Below are 14,285 nucleotides of genomic sequence, written 5' to 3'. Positions count from 1 at the left end.
CTTCGGATGAAAAAAATCCTTTTCCTAATATGTCCTTTACCCAATCTCTATTCAATCTCTTCGTCCTGTCTTCCTCCTCATCATTATTCATACTGTCACTGTCATGCTTTGAAATCAGACTTACATTCCCTAAAATGACACCTCACTGTGCTAATGAGACTAATTCTCAGAGTACTACCTCCTTCCATAGGAAGTAACCTAGAGGAATCATATTAATAAAGAATAATAATCTATTCCCATGAAATGTCTTGAGTTCTTACTTTGCTATAGAGGCAGGGCGATCAGAAAATTGATGGTGCCGAATCAGAGGGTGAAAAAGCTGTGTGAGTTTTCCTACTGTTCTGAACGCCTTGCCTGTGTGGGCACTTGTGCTCTGCTTCAGGTTTTTGTTAGCTCGGCTGCAGTGGCGGGCTGTGTAAATATTCAAGTTGAGGAAACTGAGAGTGAGTGCTGTTTGCTATTTCAGGGACTTCAAAGCTCAATCACCTAAACATGCTGCTGTACTGGGGTTGGGGTCATGGCTGGAGCATGATTTCTGCAGACTTTCCAGGAACAGCAGCTAGCTGGGTGCAGGCCAAAAGCAACATACTTCCTCCTGCTTCCTGAAAACAACGAAGAAAAGTCATTGCTGGTCTGTGGCTTGCTAATGCTGCATTTACCATCTTTATACATCGGGGAGGCCAGTGGCTGTGACAGACAAGTGAGTACTGGTAGACACAGGGGTCAGGACACCTCAACCTCCACCACTCCAGCCTGACTAAGAATGTGAGAAAATCTCTGCTTCTGTTCGCTTGGGCCAATTAATGTTCTTTACTATACCAGCTGAAAGCATGAAAAGCTGCTTTTTTTTTTTGTGATGGTCTCAGGCTAGATGATAGACACCACTTACAGGTAGGTCAGTGACCTGCTATCATGGCAAGAGAAATTTTAGTGAAGTATTTATGTGGAAGTTGTGGCCTAAACATGAAGAGGTCTGCCTGCAGCTTGCAGTCCATCAATCATCCAATTTGGATGCTGCAGCGCACGAGACAAAATGCACCTAGAGTGCAGATAGTGTGTTTGTAGACAAATAAATGTCATAACTAGTATCACATTATTTGCCATAGCAAAATTTTAAAAAAATAAGATAAAATTTACCTTATGAGGTAAAAATGAGGTAAAATTTACCTCAAATTTAAAGTGTAAGATGAACAGGTTCTACATGAAAATGTTTGAATTTTATCTCTTAAAACAATCTATGAGCAACCTGATCCAATCCCATTGCTGACTTCTCTGAGCAGGAGGCTGGACTAGAGACCTCATGAGGTTAATTCCAACCATTTGTCCGATTACTTTAAGATTCTATATACTGTGAGGCTATACTATGCATATATACATATATATGTGTAAATATATGCATATATAAACAAACCCAAATATTCAGATGTTATACAAATACAAATATTAAAAGATCCAGCCAGGGCTAAGCAGAGATGTCTGCCTTGCCAAACAAGACAGACTGCAGATCCACAGCAGCAGCTGCAGGTGGAAAGAGGCTTTTGGAGGAAAGAGAAAGCAGAGAAGTTCATCAGGAAAACCATGCTGTCAATACATCACCACATCTTAACTGTGTGTGTTCTGACAGAACTATAATATAGAGAGGAAGGCAGGAAAATACATTGCATGTTTAACCATTTTTATTTGTTTCTCTGCTCTGAAATGGGAAGTCTCAACTGTGCTTTGAAAATTTCCCTTAGCTGCTTTTAGAGATTTAAACACATTTATGGTCTCAGGAAAAGGCAATAATTTTTCTTTTAAATCCTAGACATGTTTCTCATGTATATTTTTAATGAATTTCTTGGGCAATTCTCTCTATAATTGCCTTGGTTTTATTAGTCAGAAAGCCATCATGAATTATACCTTTGAAACTTTTATGATTAACAAGGTATCAGCTGCTTTCTGCCCATGAAAGTTTTACCTTCAGCTGAAAGTGATTCCTAGGTTTATTTTACAAAAGAAAAAAAAAGGATCACAAGGAAGCGCAGAAACACCCTGAGTACTCAAATGCCAAAGGCAAACTCGGCATTTAGGAGTTCATTGGGTGAGATGACAGGGCACTATATCTGCCTGCTACAGAGTCTGGAACATGAGTTCCATTTGCCTGTACTCCTATTGACGGGTACTTCTTGCTGTAAGTTTATATCTGGCCTTCCATGTTTTTGCACCTGCAATTCTCCTGGTAATATGGGTTGCATCACTTTCTGGGTCTATGCACCATGTAAACCTGGTAGGACAATGAGGATTTTGCCCAAAACAAGCAACGATATGGATTAGTGAATAGAATATAGAGAGAGACATGATGCTGACTCTTGTAGCTGCGACACAAAGAGGATGAAAAAGGTTAGGGAAGAACACTGAGTGCTCTAAATATATCTGTTGACTAAAATTTTTAATGATTTATTTTCCAGGGTTGCTACTTTTGCTAGGAGGATGATGAGTTAGCAGTGGCTCACTGCTGTCCTTCCTCACCACTGATCAGCTTGGAACCCAATGCCCTGGAGAACAGGTTATGCCAGGGGAATAACCGGTAGTTGCAGGACCCGTAAAGACTTTTCCTAGGGACAGGCACCTCCTCTGCATCCACGCCAGCCCTCGATGTCTTGGCCTGTGTCTAGTGTTGTGGAGCTTTCAATAACAACCGTGAGGGGACTAACATTGCTCTTCTGTTTCATCCTGACTGCTCAAAGGAGCTAAACTAGTCAAAACTAGTCAAATTCCTTGGATAGAATGGGGCTGGAATTAGTGGAGCTGGTCTATGCAGCAGCCTCTCCATGCGAGGGAAGCCCCTGGATATGCGAAGCGCTGCTTCACATTGCATCTAGTCCAGGATTCGCAGTTTTGAGAGCCTTTCCCCTGCCATTAGCAAATACTGTGCATGAGCTAGAAGAAGGTTTCTGCAGGGCTTTCAACCATGAAACCCTCTGCTTTTCCTCAGCCCTTCTCTGTTGTGCCATTAATGCAATCTAATGGCCTCTTGAATCTTTATCTTCTGCTCTTTATCAGCAGAATTTCTTCTCAGGTCAGAACATGAAGTTCTGTACTGGTGCTCTCAGGAGGGAGTGCAGCACATGGGAGGATTAAGAAGATGAGCCAGCCCCTATCTCTGTCTTGGTCCAAGCAAGAGCTGAGATGGACTGTGTGTGTTTGTGAACTGGGCTTTTTGTTCTCAGATCCTCCTGCTGCAAGTGGAAACCAGGCAAAGGTGACTCTTCTCTCCCTCACTGAAAAGTTCCTGATAGCACAACAGTTTCCATACAGGTCTTACGGATTTGGAAGGAAAATATGTTCTCCAAGTATCTCACAAGCAATAAGGAATGAACACTTGCCCTGACTTTTTCCACATTGCATTTCTATGTAGTTATTTCAATTTAATAAATAGGAGCCTAATGTTCACGAAATACCTGCCAGGGAGTATGTCAACAGCATGTCATGTAAGCACAGAAAACATGGCTAGTTTTCTACTCTATCCCTGCTATTACCCGGTCTCTAACTAATTTCCCACAGATTGCTTCATTGCTGTGCATGGTGGTCTAACATCCAGCTTTTAGCTGAATAAGTGAGAATCTCATTTGCTCCAAGCTCCAGCAATACAGGGGCACACTGTGTCTCAGGTGGCCTGAACCACCCTTCGAAAATACTGACACTTCCATTAATGCTAATTGGACACTAGGTAATTAAAGCCTACGCTAAGTGTTCAAAATTGCGCAGACACACACCAATGATATAATTGCATGCTGTCATTTATACAAGCTGCTTTGTTTGCAGTGCACCCTCACGCGTACCTGGAAGCAGGGAGAATACATTCAGGACCATTTGTGAGAGTTTTCACATGTCAAGTCACAAAGTGATACATGCTGCTGGTTTTCTGAATGCAGGATTCATCTGTGCTGGAATTTCCTAAAAAGTTATTTATGGGTATGCAAGCATGGTTACCATGTTGTTCTGCTTCTTGCCTGATTGCTTTCGGTGGGCATGAAGCCTCAAGAATACTAAAGAAGTGAGAGATTCGCAGTCTGACATGTTTGCAGTGTGCTTGGTGGGCTGATAACCTCCATGTCATCCTCTCTGCTCTGGGATATATTTTCACATATGGAGCTGGAAATATGAGAGTATTGATCAAATAGACCATTCAGCTGGGTCCTGAAATTGTGTTAACAACACATCCAGAGACTTTCTTCAACCAGAAAAGAGCTAAGGCTGCTTCTTCATCCCATGGAAAACAATGACAAAAGTCTGTGGATTTAAATTTAACACCTTACTAAAAGGAAGAAGTCATGGGAGATTTGCTGACTTTCTAACTATATGAGACTCACATGTCTGATTTTAAAATTCATGCACATAGAAAGCATGGATACATAAAATGGGAGAACTTCTATCAAAGAAACAAGAGATGAGCAAACCATGCTGTAAACGTAATTCACCACTAGTACCTGTGGAACAGGGCCACCCTTGGAAAAGAACAAGCCAGTGTTTTTATAATATTTTAGACTGAAAATGACAATTAACTGAAAACAAAGCTCAAGTTTGAGATTCAAAGATTTCCGTGTTGATTTTAAAACAATTCCATTTGATTACAAAAAAAAAAAATCCCAGTTGATTTTTTTTTCTGTTTAAAATGATTTCTCATTCATAAGAATATGTTTAAGTCAAAATTAAAATGAACTTTTCTGGAGATAGCTAAATGATTTTTTTTCTGGAGTTATAGTCAAAGGAAATGGAGGATATTTTGACTTTATTTCTGAATGCTCAGGGGAAAAATTCTTGGAAGCTTAAAAACTGCATGATGGAAAAAAGTATAGCAGTTATGTGCTGGAACCAATATTGTATAGTGACAGACTGAAGCTGTACTTTATTGATAGGATATGCATTTAAAATAATAAAAATACCAGTCATACAAAGTTTCAAGATAATTGGAGATTAAGCTACTGAGCAGCTTACCCATTTTGGTATGCTGTTACTGTCCCAAAGTGGCAGAATTGCTGAGAGACATGACACAGCGCTATCATCATTTGTTTGTGGTAAATCTGCACTTTCCAGGTCCTGTAAAGTGCTATGCTCCTAAATCCCCTTTATTTCAATATGAAGTTTTCAAGACTTTCAATTATTTTTAGGGGTAAAGGTAAATAAAGAGGAAAATATTTTCTATGTATCAAATGCTGTTGAAAGGGAAGAGAAGTTGTGATTATTCCTTATTTTACATAGATCTGAAGCCTGAAATGTTGATTCACTGTCTTGTGCTGTTGCCTGTTACATGCAAAATTAATATATAAATAAAATGTGATCATCCATGTCAAATGCTATAAAGGCATCTGTATAGGTCATGGTACATGAGTATGCTTACTGAAACAACAATATGTAGGAGGAAACCAAAGAACATGAGTGTATCATGCTGTTGGGCCAGGCATGTTGCTGCAGCTGCATGGCATGCCACACAAAAAGGGGTTTTGAAGGGTGTCAACTTCCAGGACTTCTCACTAAGAGTATTATTTCTCTTTATGACTGTGTCTATATTGCCAGGATATGCCCAAGCTTCTGGGTCTTCCCAAACCACAATCTTTAGGGATAGGTAAGATGCAGGAAGTGACCAGGTCCATATTTCCCTACTTGATTTCCATGGAAAATGAATTCAGGTGTGTGGGCAGGCCAGAAGGAAGCCCTGGTGTGCAAATCAGCTAGTGGGATATGGGGAGACCACGCTTTTGGGGGGCACAGCAGCTCTCCATGGGAGGCATGTGTATGGTACCCAAGAAAGTCTGTTCCCACTGAGAGTGAGAGAAGCACTATGGATCTGCTCCACAGAATCCAGAGATGGGTCTGAATCAAAGGGTGAGAAGATCACCAAAGTGAGAAGCAGTTCAACCACTAACATTACATTTTCATGTTATTTACAGCATTATTAATATATTGTGATTGGGGGACCCTTGGGGCTGAGTGTGTTGTGTTTCTCTCAGAGCCACTTAGAATCATAGAATCATAGAATGCTTAGGGTTGGAAGGGACCTCTAGAGATCATCTAGTCCAACCCCCCTGCATACGCAGGGACACCTAGAGCACGTGGCACAGGACTGCATCCAAGCGGGTTTTGAAGATCTCCAGAGAAGGAGACTCCACAACCTCTCTGGGCAGCCTGTTCCAGGGCACTTCTCATACAAAGTACAGATTGTCGCTCTCTTCCTAACAACTTGGTCAGAAGGGAATACTAGTTTAATAATTCAGAGAATTGCAAGTTCAAAGTGCTTTAGAAGAAAGTTAGGCATGTAAAAGCAAGAAACTTTTATTGTCTACATCTTACTTTTTTCCTCCTCAGACCTGTTTAGGCTTCAGACTTATTTATCCTTACTATGAGATGACATTGATAACAGACTAAATTCAACCATATATGATGGCCGAAATAAAAGAAGACCTATGCTGTGCTGCCAGTCACCATGAGGTTTCCTTATATTATAACCAATTCACCCACTGTGTCTCTAAAGCTGTGTGTATTTTATGTAGATTTTTATATTTTGTCATCAAGCTTAAAGATCCTGGAGATCTTTATGTATTTAAATGTTCTAAAATACTATATACTGATTTGGTCCTATGGCAGAAACTACTGCTTTGCTATGCAAGGACATTGGTCATTGAGCAGGGTCCAACTGTATGTAAATTCTTGTAGCAAAATGAGGAAGAAAAGGCCAATTCTAGGCATTAGCATATTCTTAGGTTCCCTGTCCCAGCTCCTCTTCTTTCTCCTTTTCTGTGGCAGGACTGGCCTTTTCTGGGTCCTGGCCTGAGTTGAACTCTGACATATTAAAACTGATATTAGAGACTACTGGGAATTCAGCTGTGTCTTACTGCAAGCACTGAATTATAGCACATTAACTACAGCAACATTCTGAATGAACCAAAAGAGAGATGTAAGTTATTACCTGTAAAGTTTACTTTCAGAAGGTAATCTTTGTACAGCTTCTTGCCATCCATATGCTTCATGGCATCACAAAGTTTGGTAGTGTTTGGACACAGAGTCCGCTGCATTTTGTGCAAGGCATGGGCCATTGCATACACAGCATTCACAACAAACATAATCTTGGATTCTTGCTCATAGTTGGAACTGTTGATAGTGAAGTGCTTGTCACAAGTTTTTCTATGTGGCTTTCTGTTCTGGAGATTACACTGGAATTTTTGCTCCCAGAAATCCTTGAACCAAGGGTTGCGCCTATTATTGTAAGGGCTGAGGCTTTGGAAATACCTGTCAAACTCTTTAACTGGATGGGAAGCAAGTTCTAAGGTTATTGCCCCAGAGGCTATATGCTCATTGCCTTTGACAATGCTCTCTTGAGCTCCCCATCCATCACTGGCAATCCAGGTAAAGGAAACGTTGAAGCGGTTGGCAGCTGCAATGAGCTCTCGAGAGTCATCACTGCGCATGAAGAGCACCACCACTCTGGCATTGGGTTTCTGGAGCAGCTCTCTGATCACACCATCATAGGACTTTCTGATATTGGACCTCCCCACTTTCTCGGAAGTGGCAATGCAGATGTTCCGGAGTCGAGCCTCCTGCTCAAAGGCTTCGATCCCAGTCTCTCCGTAGTCTCCTTCTGAAGCAACTGTCGATACATAAGTCCAGTTGAAGAACCGTAAGATTTCAGCCATGGCTTTTGCCTGGTAGAAGTCAGGGGGCACTGTCCTTGCAAAATAGTCATAGCGGGATTTGTCACTCAGCTTGGCACTGGTGGAGGCATAACTTATCTGGGGGATCTGGAAGAGTCTGAGTAAATTTGCCACCTAGAAGGAAGAGGGACAACACAGACTTTTAAAGCAATGATATTTATAAAACTGAATAGAAAACTCCAAAGAAAGGCACAAATAATGGTTTTTAATACAGGGTGTTTTGACAGTCACAGATTAAGATAGATGATATTGATAATACACTCTGGTGAGGGGAGTGCACTGTGAATGCGTAGAATAGGTGTTCTACTGCCCAGTTAATTTTCAAAGCCCTTCTAACTGTAATGGACCTTTAATTTCAATGGAGTTTAAAAACTTTGTTTAAATCAACAGATAATTTGACTCAGGTACCCAATATACCTCACTTGCAGCCTGGGTTCCTTATTAAGGTTAGAAGACTTGCATGCCTTTCCTATTCATAATGAGATTTATCTTTTCCAAAACTCAATGCATTTGATAAATGAATTCATGAAAATAAACCCATATACAAATATCTCTATTATGCAAATATCTTAAATATACATGTACAGGCTTCCTTTTTCACAGAAAATTCTGATTCCACTTGTTCAAATACTGAATCCCATCCTTCTTACTTTTTGCTCTTTTAACTATTTTCTGAGCTATTCTGACTGCAGTCTTCCTGAGATGACAAATGGGTTGCATGTTAGTATGCCTCTAGCACTGTTAGACCATGTTGACCTACAACTTTTCACAAATAATAAACAATTTTAGTAATTTCTCATTGCCCTTCTAGTGTGATTTATACTGTCCAAAGTCCTGTTTTTTAACATATGTTGCCATATTCCTTGCTTAAATATACTCAGATTTTCTCTGATAAGCTTATGCTGTTTGTTATAAGGTAGTGTAGCTTTTGATTATGTCTGGCAAAAAAAAATGAAGGAAAGTCATGGATTTCCTCCCTCCCTCCCTCCCTCCCTCCCTCCCTCCCTCCCTCCCTCCCTCCCTCCCTCCCTCCCTCCCTCCCTCCCTTCCTTCCTTCCTTCCTTCCTTCCTTCCTTCCTTCCTTCCTTCCTTCCTTCCTTCCTTCCTCTCCCTCCCTCCCTCCCTCCGATCCTCCCTCCCTTCCTCTTTCCCTCCCTCTCCTCCTCCCTCCCTCCCTTCCTTCTTTCCTTCCTTGTTTCTTTTTTTATTTCGTGACAGAAAGGAAACTTTGGAGGACTTCTCTTGGTGAATGGAAGTTGTCTCCCACAAGCCAAATTTAAAGGCAGTCTTAGAATATATAGCCTGACAAAAACATTTCAAAAGTAATAATATATTTGAGATTCCCAAGAGAAACTTATTAAAAATTGGATAATCAATTATTGTTTTCTCATTTTCCCAAAATTCTTACCACAGGATACATCTGTGAGAATTCAAAAGCAAATGATGTTTGCTGAAAATGTACTGGAACAGGGCAAATTAAAAAGGCCCAGATGTCAGTGGCAAACTGGTATAAATAGCCAAAAGAATTTTATGACTTTCTGGCAAAAACATCTCTTGGGATTTTATAGATTTGGGTTCTGTCTTTTATTTAATGCAGGCGCAGGCACACGACCAGTCAACCTTCTTCTGTGGCTCAGTCTCCCACATGTAAATTTGTGACATCAACATTTCTCTCACCGACACATCACACAGATGGTAGAAATTCCCTGAGTTAGTTAATTATTTTATCAAACTAGAACAAGTCCTGTACAGATAGTCTGTGCCAGGGTCCATTTCCTCACCATAGGTATGTGGTGCCATTTGCAGCACCCTGGAACATCTGAAACATGTGGCTGACAGGTATGACAAAGGATCTATGGGATATTCTTCTGCACCAGCAGTGAAGACCAGGAGGATACCTTGGCTTTACAAATCTCTAGATGTGTGTATGTAGGGAATTGACTTACACTGGGAGTGGTTCAAACCAAAATAAAGTCTTGTCCGTACTGATTGGAACGACTATCATGTCCTGTAGTTTTGTCTAAGGTACACGAGACCTCACTGGGAAGTATGACTGGGTGTCATGACTGGGTAGTGCTGGAAAGTATAAATCATGGGTTACCAAGATTCATCGGATGAGCATTGGTAGGCCTTTGGTGACCCTATGACTTCTGTCCACATGGCCTTATATTAACATGGTTTGGCCTCATGTGCTTGCTCAAAAAGAGCAGTTAATTTTGTCATAAGAACATCTGCAGTGTACCTATTCAAGCACATTTCTTGCAGAAGCATGTGGGTGGGAATTGCTATTCTAGTCTCAGTTTATTCTAACAGGAATTATTTCATTTGAGCGAAATCATAATAAGCATATAAGCATAATAAGCATACATATCATTCTGCAGCTTCCCCCCCATATTATCTAAAAAGGGACAATTTTCTAGATAAAGCAGTGTTATTCAGTGAGCAGTCAAGCCTTCAGCTTGCAGAAAGATAGTCCTAAGAAGCTTTTCTATTGTTTTTTATTTCTTCTATTCTATGAAGATAAAAAACAAACATCCTTAGACAGGAAGATAAAGCTACGCCCTCACTGGTAAGGCCTCACCCCTGTGCCTCAGAGGTCAATATATTTCTTGGGCCAATGCAAACAACATGTGCTATTCTGCTTCCTGTGCTGTGGGGAGAAGGTAGGTTTCCTGTTGCAATGCTGTTTTCTTAAAGGCTCTTCACTGCAGTACTACCCAGATGATTGGTTTTTTTTTAACATGGCCAAAAAAAAATCTGATTGATTAATCATAGAGGATAGTGACCCAATTATCACTGAGAGTTGTATCTAATGCTGAAGCTCAGTAAAGATGTATCTGTGATTATTTTAATGCAGGAATTTCCTCTCAAAATTCTGAAGTTGGGGATTTTTTTCTGGGGAGGTAGGAGGGAAGAGCGGCAGGGGGGCAGATGCTATAGAGTCTGGATTTTAGGGGCTAGTTCTTAAAAGAATTCTGGTGCAGTCAGTTTCAGAATGGTCCACGTTTTTCCAGCCACTCTCTTCCACACTGTTCTGAACATCTGCTTTGGAAATCTGATCCTGATAAAACTGCCGATCACCAGCAACAAGAAAAAGGAACCGATAATGACTTTGGAAAGATATTTAAGGCTCTGTCTGTACTGCAGTGTCTCATTGTCAATGGGATGGTGTAATGTAGGCTAGGGGCACTTGGTCTCTGCTTGAACCATGTGAGGAATATCTACACTCTTGCTCCATGCTGCGTTGGGATGTGCAGTACAGCTTCAGAATTTCAGTGTAGATCTAGCTTTTATTATATGAAATAATCTGTTCTGGCAAAGCTCCAGGCAGAAATTTAATCAAACCATGGTGCATGCATTTAGAGCCTGAAATCCATATGTTGACACTTAAGTAGCAATAGTAGCCTGGTTTCCTTGATGTTGAAACTAGTGGGTTTTGCAGATGCTTAGCACCTTTGAAAAGAAGACTAAATGTTCTGCTGTAATCCTCCAACGATGGCTCTATGCAGTTTGTTATGAACAAGGAATGCAGACACAGTCAGATCTGATACAGTCGGGATGTAGTGCAGAGGAGAATCCTTCTGGAAACCTTTATCAGCGCTCACACTGCTGGTTTCATTGGTGTGCACGTTGTCCTGTGCTAAAGTGTCTGCTCTCTGACCAAATCTCACTAAGCTCATCCTCATCTAGGGTGGTGGAGGGTTTGTAAGGACCTTCCTGGTAAAAAAGTTGGCAGGAAGACACAGAAAACTGTAAATGAAGCAGCCAGAGTTGTGCCAGAGGAGATTGCTGGTGCTGAGCCACATCTGCAATAGCCTAGTAATGCCATTTTTTAAGTCTTCATTTGTACTACTCCATTCTGTTACGGTTAGCTTTCTCTACATGAGGGACAGCACTCATACTTGTGGGAAATCACCAGTTTAGTTTAAAACATTAAAGATGGTTTAATAATAAGTGCCTCCAAGGAGCCGTGCATTAGGTACAGATACCAGGTATGCAAATTAGGATCTTAGAATCATAGAATCATAGAATGCTTAGGGTTGGAAGGGACCTCTAGAGGTCATCTAGTCCAACCCCCCTGCACACGCAGGGTCACCTAGAGCACGTGGCACAGGGTGGCATCCAAGCAGGTTTTGAAGATCTCCAGAGAAGGAGACTCCACAACCTCTCTGGGCAGCCTGTTCCAGTGCTCTGTCACCCTCACTGTTAAGAAATTTTTCCTTAAGTTCCTGTGGAACTTTTGGTGCTTCAGTTTGTGGCCATTTCCTCTAGTCCTCTCAGTGGCCACCACTGAAAAGAGACCAGCACCATCCTCCTCACTGCCTCCCTTGAGGTATTTATAGATACTGAATCCCGATGATAGAGGGGTTCAGGTAGATAACACATGTCTCAGAAATCCTGCTTCATCTTTGAATTTGTTGACATTTGTTGAGTCCCGTCAAGTATTTTGACAATCCTGTGTAGGACTTCTTTGTTGAAAATAGGATTTATTTCAATGTTTTTCATTAAATTTTCTATTTTTCTTAACTACCCACAGCTGTTACACAGCTTGTTTGAATGTGCATAGGTCTGGAGAGCACATAAAACCAGAAAAAGAAAAAACTCAAGATAAGGTCTCTGCAAGTCAACTGTATGTGTGCATTGCACATTCCTTGCACAGAGGAGTCCCTGTGTAAGATCACAGCACTCTGCACTTCTAAAGCTTTTTTCCATGGAGAATCTCATGCCGCTTAACGCAGCTTAATGAATCAAATTTCACAGAACTCCTTTGAGACAGGCAAGTACTGATATGGTTGTTTGGAACAGACAGTAGATTAGGCTGCTGAGCAGAATGTTATTGAAGCAATGGTAGTTTGCCTCTATGGAGAAATCAGAGGAATCCCTGTCTCACTGCATTGCAATATATCCTAACAGACTGAAGGCAGAAGATCAGTTGCTGCTTTTAGTCTCCTGAAAAGTCTTTGTATTCCTGAGGGTAAGGTACGTGTCCCGGCTCCTGCAACAGCGCAGTGGCAAAAGCATGTGCAAAGGATTTTATAATGCCTGGATCATTGCTGTAACCCATGAACTGAGCTCTCTATCCCTGCTGCCTTTGTTTCTGGGCAGCTGGAGGTCAAATTCCAGCTAAAAACAATTGCACCAACTATATATACATTTTTTTTCCTGCTATTTTACCTATTTCATTTTTTTTCTTAAATCCAAAAACATTTTACCAAAATGAGTGTAGAAAATATAAATTTAGAAAGGTAGGAGAAAAACGTTGGCACTAGACAGGCTGGGTTGGGATGTGTGATTAGTGGTTGGCAAAAACCAAATGAAAAAAAAAAATTTAGTCAGCTGCCTACATTGGCCTGTAACCCCAATGTTCCTTTGCCTTCCCAGACCAATGGTCTCCATGAGACGGCACCTTTAGAGAATTAAAATGTGATGGAGCTGTTGTTCCTAAGGCAAACACTATTTTTCTTCTTGAAGTTTTTACTATTGATTCCATATAAGGGAGACTCATTATTTGTGGTTTGACCTGGATGTCAGAAGAGCAATACATCACTATGTGCAGCAGGTCGTGTTCTGGGCTGAAAGTTTCAATTCATTCTCCATGAGGGCACTAGAAAAGCTTCAAATGTTGGCTTATCTAATCTCACTGAGGACTAGACCTTCTTGAGCTTTCTGAAAAGCTGCTGCTAAGTCCCACCCAAACTGTTTCTTTTCCGATCTAAACAAACCAGCTTCTTCACTCTGCTTTTGCAGACCATGGGTTTCAGCACCTTCTCCTACTCATCATTGTAACATTTCTCAACACTTTTCTTTTACTGGGGGAATCAAAGGTGGACATCATATTCCAGATGTAGTCTAGCAGGAATACAGTAAAGGGAAATAATGACTTCTGCCTATCTACTGACTATCTACTGTAGATACAGCCCAGCGTGCTGTGAGCCCTCATTGCTGCCAGATTGCACTGTTGGAAGTAAATATGCACGATACTGAAAAGATGGTCTTCACCTTTGTGGAGGCTTGTTCAAAGACAATAGTACCTTGTTAGCAGATAGTTAACCACAAGGGTGTCAGTCTTTGCAGCAGATGGGGGACAGAGCCGAGAAAGACGAGGACTGAGGAACACCTCCCCCTGCCTCGTGTGCGACGTGTCTTGCCAGAAGAAAAGAAACAAAGCCAGACAACCGCGCAGGTGGCCAGATGCTGATTGGTTGTGCGCTTTGCAACACTTGTGTTAAGAAAGTATAAAAAGAAGTCGGTTTGGAAATAAAGTTGTCTCACTCTGCACCCCAGACTGAGTCCGTTTCTTCACAAGGTGCAACAAATGGCGCCCAACGTGGGGCACGAAGACTAGCTGTCTCTCCGGTTGCACCGCCCAGCTGAACTCCCGGGAATCACGCTGAAAGGAAGCGTAAGGATCAAGCTGAAAGGAAGCTTACTTTGTGTGCACACTAAAAGCCTCTTGAAAGGAAAGAGGTAAGCGGCTGGGAACTATGGGTTCATACCTAATGAAGGAACAAAAGGACGATTTAGAAGCTTCTCCTAAAAACTTGAAACCGCAAAGAAAAAAATTAGGTGAAGAAGAGCTGCAAAAGGTTCTTGCAT

At 41.3% G+C, this 14,285-nt stretch overlaps 1 protein-coding gene across 1 annotated transcript in view; it reads right to left on the bottom strand.

The window, feature by feature from the left end:
- Positions 1–14,285, bottom strand: part of GRM3 (glutamate metabotropic receptor 3) — a 49,570-nt gene that overhangs the window by 23,634 nt on the left and 11,651 nt on the right. The window contains exon 2 of the mRNA XM_010216912.2: positions 6,947–7,802. Within this exon, the coding sequence (XP_010215214.2) occupies positions 6,947–7,802 (856 nt within the window). The remainder of the gene's footprint in view (positions 1–6,946; positions 7,803–14,285) is intronic.

The sequence above is a fragment of the Tinamus guttatus genome, unplaced genomic scaffold, assembly GCF_059628265.1.
Source record: "Tinamus guttatus ecotype Peru unplaced genomic scaffold, ASM5962826v1 Tinamus_guttatus_pri_ptg000148l, whole genome shotgun sequence".
Taxonomy (NCBI): domain Eukaryota; kingdom Metazoa; phylum Chordata; class Aves; order Tinamiformes; family Tinamidae; genus Tinamus; species Tinamus guttatus.
Note: the sequence above shows the minus strand (reverse complement) of the source record. Positions and strands in the feature narration are given on the sequence as shown.